The sequence below is a fragment of the Aplysia californica genome, unplaced genomic scaffold, assembly GCF_000002075.1.
Source record: "Aplysia californica isolate F4 #8 unplaced genomic scaffold, AplCal3.0 scaffold00386, whole genome shotgun sequence".
In the NCBI taxonomy this organism is placed as follows: domain Eukaryota; kingdom Metazoa; phylum Mollusca; class Gastropoda; order Aplysiida; family Aplysiidae; genus Aplysia; species Aplysia californica.
Window position 1 is genome coordinate 515,216 of NW_004797656.1, and position 15,683 is coordinate 530,898.

General features: G+C 39.0%; 1 protein-coding gene across 1 annotated transcript; it reads left to right on the forward strand.

The window, feature by feature from the left end:
- The first annotated feature begins 772 nt into the window (after window positions 1-772).
- On the forward strand, window positions 773-12,103 carry LOC101848131 (vesicle transport protein SEC20). Its single transcript, XM_005103689.3, has 6 exons — window positions 773-1,155; window positions 7,555-7,647; window positions 8,149-8,240; window positions 8,606-8,707; window positions 9,361-9,482; window positions 11,029-12,103. The coding sequence occupies exons 1-6, from the start codon at window positions 1,078-1,080 to the stop codon at window positions 11,220-11,222; spliced, it is 681 nt and encodes a 226-aa protein (XP_005103746.1). The 5' UTR covers window positions 773-1,077; the 3' UTR covers window positions 11,223-12,103.
- The last annotated feature ends 3,580 nt before the right edge of the window (window positions 12,104-15,683 follow it).

A 15,683-nucleotide genomic window follows, 5' to 3' on the forward strand; every position in this document is an offset into this window, starting at 1 on the left:
CTATCATCTGGTTTCATCTGCACTTTCTGGTTCCCCCCCCCCCCCCAAAAAAAAAAGAAAGACAAAAAAGCAGATCGAACCCTGTTGAGTAGCTACATGTGTTACACATGAACCACTAAGTTTTATTAACTGAACTTACGGTAAGCGTACGAGTCAAAAATATAAGATGCATGTCAGGGCAAGACTTTGTGAAACAGATGCTCTACAGTAATCGCTACTAAGTTCTGCTTGTATCTGACAGTTTTTGCCGTTTTGAGTTACTAAGGCCATGAGGTCAGAAACCAAATGTTCTATCTGCTCTGTCTAAATCAAAAGATTACTCGAAGTCGTTATCAAGATAGTCAAAGAATTGCATTCAAATAAGCTTGACATGTAGTTATTTCACAATTCTTGACGTCACATTTTTTTTCGAAAATGTACAGGGTAACAAGTTATGAAGACAGGGAGAGAGAGAGAGAGAGAGAGAGAGAGAGAGAGAGAGAGAGAGAGAGAGAGAGAGAGAGAGAGAGAGAGGGGGGGGAGAGAGAGAGAGAGAGAAAGAGAGAGAGAGAGAAAGAGAGAGAGAGAGAGAGAGAGAGAGAGAGAGAGAGAGAGAGAGAGAGAGAGAGAGAGAGAGACGGGAAGGGGGGTGGGTTGCATGTAAGCTACGTGCAGCCTCAAAACTTTTTTTTTTTTTTTTTTTTGGGGGGGGGGGTCAAACAGAATGGATGCGACGCTACTTTATATTTAGAGCATTTTTCTTCAGACGAACATGACCACATCCACCAATGACTGACACACACACCATATACAGTGTTAGGAGTAGAGTGAACTGAGAGAAGAATTCATGGAAAAATAACTGCGCCAGTGTTTTTTCCGCATTTTGCAACCCAAAGCACGAAATCAATTGCGTATGTACCATCATAAACACAACGCGAAGCAGACAGATCTAATAAAACAGTACACACGCACACTCTAATACATCACGTACAATGAACAAGAAAGTTTGTTTTGTGTCAATGTTAATGCGATGTCATATTTTTTAGCTAATCTGATGGGAAGTAACTCTGATTTTTTTCGGACGCCACCAAAACAACTATGGCGGACGACATACACGTCAGGCTCTGTCTGCAGGAGATCGTGAAACTCGACTTGGAAGCTAAAGCCATTATTCAAGTGAGAGTCTATGTTTCTAACAAATTATGAGGATTCAATTTGAAAAACCCTAGATCTAGAGAAATTGGGAAAAAGAGGGGAAGTAGCCTACAAATAATTTTCCGAAAGGAAGAGGCTAGCCGTACTGCTGTTCTTAATTTTAATGACTGCTAGGCTAGCCGTACTTATTCTTAAGGAAGTGGCTATCCTCACCCGGGGTGAGAATAAAAATACGATCGACCTCCCACCCTGGGTGAGACATGCCACCGTTGGCTATTCTCACCCGGTGTGAAACAAGACCTGTTTTTCCTAATTTCAGAATAGGATAGGCTTACTTTCGCCACTTTCGGTGATTGTTAAGATTCCCACATTTAATTCCGATGTGCGTTTTTCATACCCTCAGGCATATTTCGCTTTGGTCCCTAACCCTAGGTTAGGGTTAGGGTTAGGGCCAGGGTTAGGGTTAGGGTTAAGGTTAGGGACCAAAGCGAAATATGCCTGAGGGTATGAATAACGCACATCGGAATTAAACGCGGGAATCTTAACAATCGCTTTACTTTCTATCGGTGTGGGATGATCAAATGGATGAAAGCAAAGAAAAAAATATGTTATAGCACAAAAATAGGCTAATTTGATCGTCTACAAAGATGCTATGGCTATTTCACTTTTCGAATCGAGCCGAATTTTGTTTTGCCCTTAAGTTCTCGCAAGATCTACTCCTCCCCTCTTCTCTCTCTCTCTGTCTCTTTCTGAATACTGTCTATCGAAGTGGACGATCAAATTGACCAAAACAAAGTAAAAAAATTATGTTAACCCTCGTAGCGCTTACCGGAAGCACTGAGCGTGCTCCGTGCCGGGCTCGCTTAGCCTTGACCGTTTGTGACCTGCCCCGGAGCGCTGGCCGGGTCGTTTTAGGCCCACGCGGGGAATGTAATTGTTTCATTTTGTTACTTGACAGTATGCACACATACATTCACCAAAACCCTAGACATTTATAAATTCAGAAAAGACCACTTTCCAGAGGTAGCCTATGGTCATGGTTTTCAAAATAATAAACGGAAAGCTGTTAATGAAACCAATCATTCATTCACTGTTCAGCGCTACAGGGTAAGTGACCTAAATAAACATTATAGAGTCTTCTATCCCTAACAGAACCCACGAAGGCACGCAGTGCCTTGACCCCTAGGTTATTTTTCCTTGATTTTGATTGGTTGAACCATTCTAGGGTAAAATTTTCCATTACATGACTAAATAATAGCAGCTAAAGGTGACGCTATTTGCTCCAAAAATAAAGTGTTCCCCTAAGTCGACAATAGTCACCTCGCGTGCTTGGGAGCTGGCCCGCCCGTTGGCGATTATAGTCGCCTTGCGCGCTCAGCGGAGTGAGAGAGGGGAGGCGAATTTTGTCGCCTGGAGCGCTACAAGGGTTAAAACACAAAAGTAAATTAATTTGGTCGTCTACAAAGATGCTACGGCTATTTAACTTTTCGAATCGAGCCAAACTACACGGGTCGCCATTTTGTTTTGCCCGGAAGTTCTCGCACTACTCCTCACTCTCTCTCTCTTTCTCTCTCTCTCTCTCTCTCTCCACTGCCCACAGACAAAATTGTACGCTTTTAGGCTAACAGTAGTATGTAATGGAACATTTGTTCACGGCACTTAATTCTACAATTTTTCTTTTATAATCACAGTGTAGAATTCTGTGGTTCAGGGTGAACGCAAAATTGGTTGGCCTGGATCTAGGCTATAATGGTGAACGCACACCGGATGAGAATAGCCAAAAGACTGGCCTGCGCTATTCTCACCTGGGGTGAGAATAGAAGTGGCCTATTCCTCATATGATGGCTAGACTGACCATAAAAAAGGCCTACTGAATTGTAAATAAATTTTTAGTTTACAGTACCTAAAGTATTTGTATTTGAGACGAAACTAGGTGCCTTAATGACAGTGCATATATATATTTTAAACCTCCTGTTTTCTAATGTTAATAGGGCTTAAGATTTATAAGTTAGTAGGCCTACGGCTAGACTGTCAGGCTAGCCATACTTGATGGCTGAATTGTAAATGAAATTTTTAGTTTGCAAAGCCTAAAGTATTTGTATTTCAGACAAAACCAAAAGGTGCCTTACTGACTTGCATTATTTAAACCTGAATAACTACTAGATCTAGGTCTAGAATCTAGATCTAATGAAACCTGTGTACTCAACTGTCAACAGGTTCGAGTCGATGCCCAAACCTAGATCTAAGTACGGCTAGCCACTTTGTTACCCAAATGTGCGTGTCAATAATAATCAGGCTAGAATCTAGATTGTAGAGTTACTCCGTAACTGCGCTATACCACAAACAATTAAATGTGGAGGGCGTTCGGCACATATGCGATTAAACGTAGAACGGCGCATCTTCCTGATTTCCCGCTAATTTTAGTTTTTAGTAATGTGATGTCATCACTTCCTGGGGTACCCCCAGACTATTTTTAAGAAGGCTGTGGATGTAGCGCTTTGAATGACATGTTTACAGGTATGTTAATAACATTTCGGGGTAGGCATACAACTTAAGAATCTGGGTCCCGTTTGTGTTGATGATGCCAAGTCTAAACAGACGGAACCTGGAATCGTAAGTTGTACACATTTCGTAATCCGGTAGGCTACTTGGACATGATGGAAGATCGTTAGATCTAGATTGTTGATGCTCAGAACAGTAAGAATGCTGATGTTTGAAAATGAAACACTGTAAACGCAAAGACAATAAACCCCTCGAAAACTGCAGTAAAGACACTGGACGATTACCCTCCCTCCCTCCTGTATGCTTCATCACTACATAGGCCCTACATAAACAACTGCAAAGAAACAAATGATAATTTATGGAAAAAACTGTTGGTCAGTCGGAAGGAGAAGAGAACCGAAAAAAAAATATTGTATTGTATTCATTTGTGTCACACCACAAATAATTGTATGACTTCTAACGCAGACACGCTGTCCATTCGGCCGTCAGGACTTCTAAGAGCGAAAGGTAGATTATGCTTTATATATACATTGATATAGACACTTCCTTCTTTGGTGCCATGCTGTTGTCTATATTAAGATGTAGTCACGTGATCGGAGGGATGTCCCGGTCTGACATCAAACAAGATGGCCACCTTGCCTAAAAAAGTTTGCAGCATTCTACGTTTAATCGCTTGTGGGTTCGGCTCACCGCTGCCCCCTAGCTTAAATTGAGACTTACCCGTCTACTCCTTTTGATTTTGCTTCGCCTCCTGCTCTGTTTGTGTTCTCTAACATCCGGGTCAACGGCACGACAGATCTTAAAAAATAATGTGTTAAACTGACTACGAATATCATGTCTTTTACCATGAGAAATCTTAAATCTGCGCAAGTAGTAATAGTCAAATTATAAGAAAAGAAAGATGCACACTGCATTCTTTAACTAAAGACACTCAACGTTAGCTCTTGTTTTACCATTAAACAAGAGAAAGTTACTCTGCATTTGTTCATGAATCATGCTGTGTCTGTGGCAGCCTTTATACAACTAAGAAAGATATATTATGCGATTAAAAAAAAAACCCAAAACTGTAAATACGTGGGTAGAATAGAGATAAACTTCTTGTATGGAATAAAAATAAGGACAGCTAACACATTCATTCTTAGTTTTTGTTTCGGAAATATGCGCGGACTCTTATGAATGTAAAGAAACCAGAACATTGTCAGTTATTTCAAATGATAATAAAAGCTGGAAAAGCCTGGTGCTGATTCAGTGTCACTGGAAAGCAAGAAATTATAACCCAATTACAAGAAGTCATCCCTGTTACAATGCCAGCCTTCAAAATCTTGACTTAGCGTTTTAAGAAAAGTAAGGAATTTCTGGAGTGCAAAGATACTACCGGTATTTGTGAATTACATAGTAGATGTATTTTGACACTAAAATTGATTTGTATTACTTCATAGAGAGACTACAGGGTAATTTTTATAAACTTTCGAAAAATATGCGAATATTCACAATTATGTCAGATACATGAAGTTGCATTTGGAGGATTTACTTCAAGCAAATTGTGTGCCTGATGGATAAAGTTGCAAAATTACAGCTTTCTATTATTTGAGCAGATACCATCTTTTCTGAGTATCTGCACCAATGTTATGTTTTTCATGTTCCAAAAGTTCGACAGTTTTTGTTAGGCGTTTGTTTTTTTTAACTGATTTTTTTTTCATTCACACTTGTCCAAAAATATTTACTATTTAGCATTGCCGACTTCAGCGTGTCTAACGAAATAACTAGACAAGTTACAATGTCCGTTCTTTTTTTAGTCTCAAGAGCAGAAATGCGTTTTTTGGATGCTACGTTGAAAAGTACCAAAAATTAAATCAGCCCAGACAGAGCGGCGACAGGGAGCTGACCCCTGTGACTCCGACGTGATAAGGCGCTCGGCGGGGAACCCCTCACTGCTATTACTATTAAAAATCCACTGCCGGTGCACCATGACACACACACACACACACACACAAAGCGTGTGTGCATGCACACTCACGCACGGGCACTCACACACACACAAGCGCGTGCCCACACGCACGCACAGCCCAAGCAGCCCCCTCCCTCCCCCCCCCACCCCCCAATTTAGCAGGGGGAGTCCTCCCCACCCCCTGCTTTTTTTACACGACTTTCATTTTTGTTTCCGATTGTGTACATAATGTATTTCTATGGAGTTAGGCCGGTACCACTTCTCCCGAAGAGATCCGATTCTTGAATACTTCTACGATGTCGACCTCGCTGAATAATTCTGAAATTGAGATATTTTTTTGATGATTTAGATTTATTGGAATTTTTTTACTTTCACTCCCATGCACAGACAGATGCACTGCTGCAGATCACAGATGTGACGGACACTAAAACTAAAACTCGCTATCATTTTCAAGAAAATTTTGATTCTTTTACTTTCACTACAATTTCATGATGCTTAGGTTTTGTAAAGCCCTTTTCTTGCTCATTTTAATCCAATTTACATTAAAATATTTGATGGTTTTTATTCTAGTTATATATATATATATATCACTCTAAGCTTTTTAATTGTGCAGTAATTTCCGCACTTTGGACCAATCGGGGTGTTTCAGTGGGGCAAGTGCTCTCCTATAAAATTGTGGCCTAAACACAGCAACTGCACTTTTAAAAGTGATGGCATCATTGTTAGAAAGTGTTTTTTTTTTTATTTGCTTAGTTTTCCTGTGATACCATACATCTAATGTATTATTTCTTCTGTAAGCATCATTTTCATCTAGATGTCATGCTTTGTGTGTATGGTTGTAGCTTCAGGTAGGGAAAAGCCTTAAACCTTTGGTTTTATCAATTGTGATGACCATGCTGTGTGATGTCCAAGGATAAGAAAACTTTGGCAGGGTTGGTCTCTTAAATGCACTGCGTTTAGGACAAATGTGTGTAATCATTTATTTTATTGTAATAGAATGTGTCGAACAGTGATTAATTATGTACAGTGGAAACCTGATATAACAGGGATGGTGGGAGTAGAGAAAAGGTCCTGTTATATCCGATCCCTGTTAAATCAGAAATGCAAGGAAAGTAAGCATTTGTGGACTAATCCAGCTGTACTTATTCATGGGTGGTTTCCCTTGTCACAAGTACCCACGAACAGGGGTTTTGGCACCAACTTTCTTCTTGCCTCATTAGACCACATCAGAAGAGCTTGGTCCACAGCATTTGCATCGGGTAGTCTCATCTTCTTTGGGTACAGAGCAAACTTTCCATGGGAGTATGCTGCCACTATCTTCTCTCTATCCTTAATAATGGTGTGAATCGACCCTTGTGGAATGTCGAACTGACGACAAAATCTCTGCCACTGGAGCTTGCTTTTTGTTAACAGCCTGGATTATTTCGTATATTTGTCAAATGAAAGGCAATTTCTCCTGCGCTTGACATCGTTGGTGACACATTACGCGTGCGTGTTGCTAGGTTTCGGGCTAGATCAAGTTCTGCAGCACACCGCAGCCCTCTCTCGCTTCAAACGCTGCGCGTGCTCGCAGTGGCCTGGCTTGCGTGGGCTTGCTTCATCACTGCATTACTCTCTCTCTCTCTTATTTTTACACATTGTTTACGAGCCTTTGTCCCTGCTATAACCGGTTGGGCTCCGATGAGGCCCTGTTATTGCCGATAACTTTTAATAGAGACAAAGAGTAGGAAAAAACGGGGATTTTAAAAATCCCTGTTATTACCGGATCCCTGTTATTACCGGGCCTGTTATATATGGTTTCCACTGTATGTAAATTACACCTGAAAACCTGAAAAATGTTTACTGAGTTATTCAGGGTACTCAGTTTAAGTGTGGATGTCCCATACCATACTCTATTACTGTACAGGAATGATAAGCTCTTTGTTATAAATGTTTTTTCTACTGTGAGCTTTTGTCAACAACTTTCTCAGGATATCCGTCAAGATGCTGATGATACAGAGGTACTTGATGACTATAATGCCCAGGGTAGACAGAAAATTTCCCAACTTCGTATCAAGATTGCTGTGAGTTAAATTATTATATTATATAATGCCTATAGATATGATCTGTTTGACAGACTCATTTTTCTTATTCTTCTGATATATTTTATGGGATGGAGGGTTCATTATCGGAGTATTGACTTTTCCCCTAACTTTTTGATCAAATTACTGGGTGTGGTGGTGATGTTTTTTTGTGTGTTTTTTTCTCTATACCTTAATTAAGAAAATGTTTGATATTCAGAGCTCATTTATTGATAAGACTTAGTATAAGTAAGGTATGTAGGGGATATAGATGCAGTCTGGTGGGAATGTCTAAAATAAAGAATATGATAATATATTTTTTATATATGTGCAGACACTTTATAAATGAGAACGAAGTAAGAACAGAATTTTGAGAAGTTTTGCTCACAAAAAAGTTGCAGGTGTTCACTGAGGTCTCTTTTTCTGGATTTTGTATTGTCCTATAATTTCTGCATCGTAATCACCACTTAGCTGCCGTATTAACGCTATTCTTTATTTACACAGGAACTAGAACGCCTAGGCTTGGAGCGGGATCGAGATTCAGACAGAGATGCGATCCTTGTTAATGTTGAAAACTTAAGGCAAAAATTATCCAGGTAAGCTTGTGGCTTATTTTGCTAATGAGTTTTTTTTTCTGTTTGTTTGAGCTAAAGAGAAGCTCATTGACATTATAAAGGTGATTCAGCTCAGTGAAAAGACAAGTCAGATCAATACAACACACGGCTGTTCCACATCACTGTTCCCCTTACTTGCCTGCCGACGTGACCTATGAGGGTTGAAATACAGACGTAATTGTTGGAGTGTTTGGTGATATTTGAAAATCCTTTCTTTTCAATGTTTCTCTTCTTGGTAAGAGCTGATGTATTATGTACGCATGTGCGATGAAAATCCCCCCCCCCCCCCCCCCCAATACTCTTTAAATGTTTTTAATACCAGTTTTTTGTTTTTTTTAACTTCCCAGCACAGTGACCAGCTTAAGACAGGCCTGTCTTACCACCAAAATGGCTTTAGACAAAAAGACAAAACAACAGTTGCTCTCTGGCAGTTCACAACTCAGAAAAAGGTTTGTCTGTCTAACAAGTGACATATATTCAATTAGATCTATATCTTGCTTTTATGGTTCCTTCTTATCCTTTACTTTCAACTTGCTTCAAGATGTGTGAAGATTTTTGAGAGCTTTGAGACAGGTACTTTATTTTCAGACTTATTTCCCTTCTCTCTGGTGTTTTGAAATCAGTATTTGTTACGTTTTTGACAAGGCACAGAGCCTTACAATTACAGCACAGATACTGGTCTTATATTTATGTACATTTTAACGGTAATATAATTTACATTTAAGAAAGATTATTATGCAGGTGATTAGAGGGTGCCAGTGCAGCACAATGAATCTCTTCTCCCAGTTTCACACTCTGTGAAACTAAAATAGCAGGAAAACTCATTGTTGGGGTCTCAAGCTTGTTCGTATCAATCTGGTGTACAGAAATTAGGTCAATTTTACTTGTACTAATTTGATCTGAATGTGACTATATATGAATAATCTGGTTGCTATGATATTATTAATGTCAGTACTTGTATCTTTATGGATCAGAGACTTTGGTTGTGTTGGGTTTGTTTTTGTTTTTGTCTTTAATTCAGAACCCTGCTCTGTTTACTTTTCTAGTTCATATTCTTTTGTTTGTTCATTTGTGACTTGCCTGCTTGATTTCTTCCTCAAAGGAACCAGGGTAACAAAGAGACTCTTGCGAAGACGGCAAGTGCGATCTCAGAAAATTTGATCAGCTTGAACAGAACCATGGCAGAGCAGGTGAAGCAGAGCGAGATGAACATTACCACTTTAGGTGAGTCAACAGGGGGGGTGTTTTTGGTCACCACTCATAGCCTCAAAGTGTTTTTCAGTGGACCTGTAAAGTTTACCTTGTCCACTTGTCTTATTCCAAGTTTTCCTTGCTTTTCAGAGAAGACTAAGGCGCACGTGGCCACCTCAGCCTACAGGCAAAATATCTGGCATCGCCAAGTATTAGCCAGATGATATCAAGGCTCGGGGTGCCGTTGAGGCTTTTGAGAGGCCTCTCATTTACACGCTTAAGTCTGTCTGACAGGTTTTAGGCAGCCTGAGTATTTGACAGACATCGGGTCAAAAAAACTATTTGTTTAAAAGGCCCGTGATAGACAGATGGTCGCAGAATTTGGTGGTGAGATACTGAAAGAAATTTTTTTAAACCTGAAGTGTCGACTGACATCAAGTGGGATTCAATTACGCTCAACAAACAAGCCACTTTTTCAAATTTTTGGTTCAAATCTGTTCGAACAAACTTAGTGTACAAGGAACTTTCTTGTTTTCTTTTTGTTCAGTTCCTATGCATATACATTGTCTCCAGGGGCTATTTTGTCTGGCTTTGCGTGTTGTACCAGCTTTTATTGTAGTGACAAAAACTTGATAAACTTGTTACTTTTTTTATCTTTCAGATTTACTTTTTATTTCTGGCCCTTCCATATATACAGTGGAAACCATATATAACAGGCCCGGTAATAACAGGGATCCGGTAATAACAGAGATTTTTTAAATCCCCGTTTTTTTCCTACTCTTCGTCTCTATTAAAAGTTATCAGAAATAACAGGGCCTCATCGGAGCCCAACCGGTTATAGCAGGGACAAAGGCTCGTTAACAATGAGTAAAAAGTAAAAGAGAGAGAGAGGGAGAGAGAGAGAGATGTGTAGATCTAAGCCTACTTTTTTCATTATGGCCACCAACGATGTCAAACGCAGGAGAAAATGCCTTTCAATTGACAAAATATACGAAATAACCCAGGCTGTTGACCAAAAGCAAGCTTCACTGGCAGAGATTTGTCGTCAGTTCGACATTCCACAAGGGTCGATTCACACCATTATCGAGGATAGAGAGAAGATAGTGGCAGCATACTCCAGTTCCAATGGAAACTTTGCTCCGGATCGAAAGAAGATGAGACTACCCGATGCAGATGCTGTGGACCAAGCTCTTCTGGTGTTGTTTAAGGAGGCAAGGAGAAATGTGGTGCCAAAACCTCTGTTCGTGGCTACTTGTGGCAAGGAAACTACCCATGAATAAGTACAGCTGGATTAGTCCACAAATGCTTACTTTCCTTGCATGTCTGATTTAACAGGGATCGGATATAACAGGACTTTTTCTCTACTCCCACCATCCATGTTATATCAGGTTTCCACTGTATATTTATTGTGACAAGACCATCTTTTGCTCTTCTTGTTCCTAAAGTAAATGGGCTTTTTCCCCCCTTTTTCCTTCAAATGTTTCCAATTAACAAACTTTCCCATCTACTTTATCTCACAAGGACTGGATTGTTCTTTGTTTAGATACATTCATATTTGACCTGACTCTTTTAATTTCAGCTGGCACCTCTCAAGCGGTCAGTGACACAAAAGACGAGTTCCACAGCATGGGGGGTCACATCCAGCACTCACAGAGACTGCTCACAAAGTACGGACGTCGCGAATTCACAGACCGTCTCCTTATCTTGCTTGCACTCTTGTTTTTCTTTGCCACTGTTCTTTACATCATGAAAAAGAGACTATGGCCGTCTTGACAACATTTATCATAATGTCTAGGAGTTTTTTTGTGTCCAGTTTTTGTGTATAAACGTCTCTAACTAAGTCATTTCCAATGTCTGTTGTGTTGTTGTGGATTATAATGCTTTATTTGCATTGAATTTTAGTGTTCAGTTGTACAGTAAATGGTGCTTGATAACTTATTTTCATCATGTACTGTCTGACAAATGTTGCACCAGATAATATAAGACGGTACTACCATGTTATTTTTGTCTGTGTTGTCATATGTCGGTTGTGTCTGCTGGGGAAAAAAATATTTGAAACTTCCAAAGTTAAGTATCAATTCCAAGTAATCTGCTTTTTCAGTGATTTTGAAAGTGGATGTGATTTGAAACTGCATGAGCTGGGATATGGTTGAGTTATTTTGTCCCTTGTCTTGATCTGATGGCGCCTGAGTAAGTGCCCTCTGGATTTGTCATCGACACCACTCTGTAAAATGAAGGATTAATGCATGTAATTTGGCAAACAGTGAATTCAATGATTGAAGACTAATATATCTGCTGATGATAGTGAAATTACCTTCTTCAAAGGGTAGATCTCAAAGGAAACACTTAACAGAATAGGTCAGTTGTCAGAACCAATTTATAAAGAACAGATAGTTTTCACATTAGCGGTTAACTTGCTTTGCATGCAACTAAAGTTCATGAGAATTTAATGTGTGATTGGGGTATTTCAAAATCCAGAGTACATCTGCATTTGCTTTATAAATGTACTGTAACATCATGTGATACTGTTAAGAATTTCAAAACTCGTGCAAATGAAGAATCTTACTATGACTATAGGGTTCTGGAAACCTCATCATTTATATTCCGCTCTCTTGAATTTATTTATGTTGATGAATTAAAATGATGAACTAAAATTTTGATGTTTGTGCTTTCTTGTCTTTATGTCATAAAATAAGGATCATGTTAAAAACATTCTGATTCTATGCTACTTTTTGCTCATCATAGTCATAGTCTGTCTCACATAAAAGATCACCGTCTCCAAACATCAAATTGACCAAAAAATACTGATATAAAATGAAACTTGCCAATTTTTCTTGTTTTTTGAGGAGCAGTGTTGATGGATGATTATATGTGTCACGATGCAGTGAAATCAGGTGCTCGTCAATTTTGGGGCATTTTTTGAATTATTGGTATTTTTGTGGAATTAAAGTCTAGATATTTGCGATTGAAGGAGGTAGGGGTTGCCTGGTTCAGAGGTAAAATTAGCCAGAAAATGGCTGCCAAAATTAAGTGATTATCAAAGCTTGAGTATCTTGGAAACTGCTAATTTACATTTTTTGTTCCATTAATCGACGCTTTTCAATAAAATCTACACAGAAATGTGTTTCCTAGTGGACGTAAAAGGTGCGGAGCCAAAAAACAAAAATTTGATAAAAATTACCAAATAAATGGGAAAATGCCAGTTTCTTTGATTTCGTTAATTTGACGAGCTCCTGATTTCAGCTGCCTCACATATTATGACAGTATTGGTATCTATTTTCACCAATTCACCATAAGCCAGTAAATGAATTCTGTTTCATTTTTCACACCACCCACTGGTAAGTGCTTCTCAGTTCAATTGTGGCTTCTAGGCTTGAAATTATGAAAAGAAGGCAGTCAAATTTTTGAAATCATATAGATCTAATTGCATCAAATTAATTTTAGTAGGGCTAGATTTAAAGTCAAAGTCAACACATGCATCTTTGCTCTTAATGTGAAGTTCTGTTCAACTCGATATCAAGTGTTCATCTCCCTTCGTGGCCTCTTCTCATTCCTTCCTGATTAACGTTTTCGATACAACCAAAGTGACAAACTTGTATCCATATCAAGTCATAAAAAGATTGTTTGAGAAAGGGCATCTTTATATTGCTACCAATACCAGCAAGGTTTGTGCATTCAAGCCAGTTTTCAAGAAGTGGCTGCAAACTCTGCTCCTAATACAAACCTGTTCCATAATTTTATGCTTCAGTACATCAAAAAGCTTTTGAAGCTGTGGTGATATCTGCTGCTCTTCAAAATATTTAAATTAAAATGAAAGAAAAAGGCATTTTTCCACCAGTCTGGCAATTTTTATCAAATTTTTGTTTTTTAGGCTCAACAACTTTTCATGTCAATATAATATAAAAACACATTTCCATGTGAATTTTACTGGAAAAAGGTTGATTAAAGGCACAAAATATGTAATGTTTCATTTTCCAAGATATCTCAAGCTATTGGCTATTTTCTTGCTAATTTCACCACTCAAACTCAAACCAGGCGACCCCATGTCCTTCAATTGTAAATATCTCAAATTCTATTCAAGATAGGTGAAAGAAAAGCAAATGAATAAGCTTTCAGATAATACCAATAACTCCACATGCCCAAAAATTGACAAGCATCCGATTCCACCACGTCATGACACAATTATTATTCATCTCACAGGAAGAAATTTGACTTGGTCATTTACAATGGCTGTGGTGTTGGAGAGTTCATGTGCACTCACGCATACACATAACAAGAGAGGACATAAATTTTACATACCAAAACTCTCTCTCTCTTTCTCTCTCTCTCTCTCTCTCTCGCTTTATCTCTTCCTCATTTGCAGCACTGTGTTCAGTAGCCTCACTACTGTTGGTACAAATGAAATTCTACATCTTTCTGTTCCTGCTTTCTTAGAAATTAAAAATGAGTCTTTTACTGCGAGTTAATATAAAAAGTCCGATGCCAGTAAGTGGCTATGGTCTTATTATTTTGGTTGATACAGACAATACTTTGTCTGGTGCCATGTTGTGCAACAAGTTGAAATTAAGATTCAGCCAGCATGTCATGTCAACGCCAGTGTCTTTTAGAGAAGAGCATTTCTCAATTGGACTTTGTAAAGTAATGATGTGACTGACATTCTGTCAAACCCTTGTTTATTACTTGCCACCTATGTGTTCATAAAACCAGATGTTACCTGTAGGCAACTTCGGTTTATCAGTACAGAAACTTTGTGCGCCCGCTCATATGACCTTATGCAGCAGCGAGCGCCGTAAAACCCTTACCAAAAAAAAATAAAAATGTTGTGTCTTTGATGGTACGGTCTAGCAGGTAGGCTACATAGCAAACACGTAATACGCACATAGCGAACAGATTTTCATATATTCAGAATTTGTTTTATACACACAGCGCATATTCTTTGCATTTAAAACACATGCATAGTGACATTCATACAAAAAGATTTCCACATTTGTCCAGTTCCCTGTGTGCGTGCTAGACAGTTAAACAAGGCTTTTTTATTATTCATCAGAAAAGATTGGGGAAAACGAGATGCTGACTGTGAAGTGAGGTACAATGTTTCAACATTGGTTTATCAGGAGTTAAATTGTGGTCAGTAGTTCAGCCAAATTCATTCACCTTCAACTTAGAGCGGAAATAGGTACCACTGACTTAAGATGTCACTGCAGCGCATCTGGTCCTAAATATATGTACAATATACTGAATACTATACTATGTTCATGTAGCCTACTTTACTTAATAAGACAATAATAATACTAATTTTGCCACTCTGAAAACCTAACATTAAAACAGTGCAAAAGTAAGACACATGAACGCTTTTACAGAGATTGTCTCTTTCCCTATTTCACTCCTATGAAGTACATTGGACTTCAGCATGGGGAAATCATTTTATTGAGTATTTCCCTGTATCAGCTGATGTTGTGTCCTACTCGGCCTAGGTTGGCCCTGGCAGGCAGGATCGAAGCAGCAACTGCTCACCTCTAAAATGATCTAAATTGTATGATCTATGGAGACATAGAACAATTGCAATCAAAACACAACGAATCTCAGAGATACACAGCAAAACAATCTACTGTCAATAACTCAAAACACCTCTTGCAAATTTCTGTGCATGTTTACATTACATATATAATCATATATTTCATATATATGTGAGTCCCCCATCTTTAGTGTTGGCCAGCAAGCACTTTGTGTGCGGCTGACATGACTGAGTTGGTCACAGTGGGGCGGTCAGCACAACCATCAACAACACATTGCGAGTGGTTTGAGGTCGCCGCTGGTAGGTAGGTCCTATTTCTTTTTCTATCTATATCTATCCATTTATCTATCTATCTATCATTTATCAGTCTGGCTGTCTGTCGATCTGTCTGTCAGTCTATCCATCTATCTACACGGGCTGTCCCACGGAAAATCGGAATTTGGCTGTAATTGGTTTCTGACCACAAAAGGTCTCAAACCTATAGAAATACACACTGAAATAAAGTCAGTTTAGGGGGAGAAAGTAATGGCAAAGTCACACGTATATGAGTGGTGCAGTAAGTTCAAAACCGGGCATATGGACGTCAATGACAAAGTTCACCCAGGACCTCGTTTTTCTGCTAAGACTGAGGACAAGAGTCGCATTAACGAACTCATTCAAACAGACAGGCGCCTAAAAGTTCACGAAATTTCCGAGTCGCTAAACATTTCAAAGTCGAC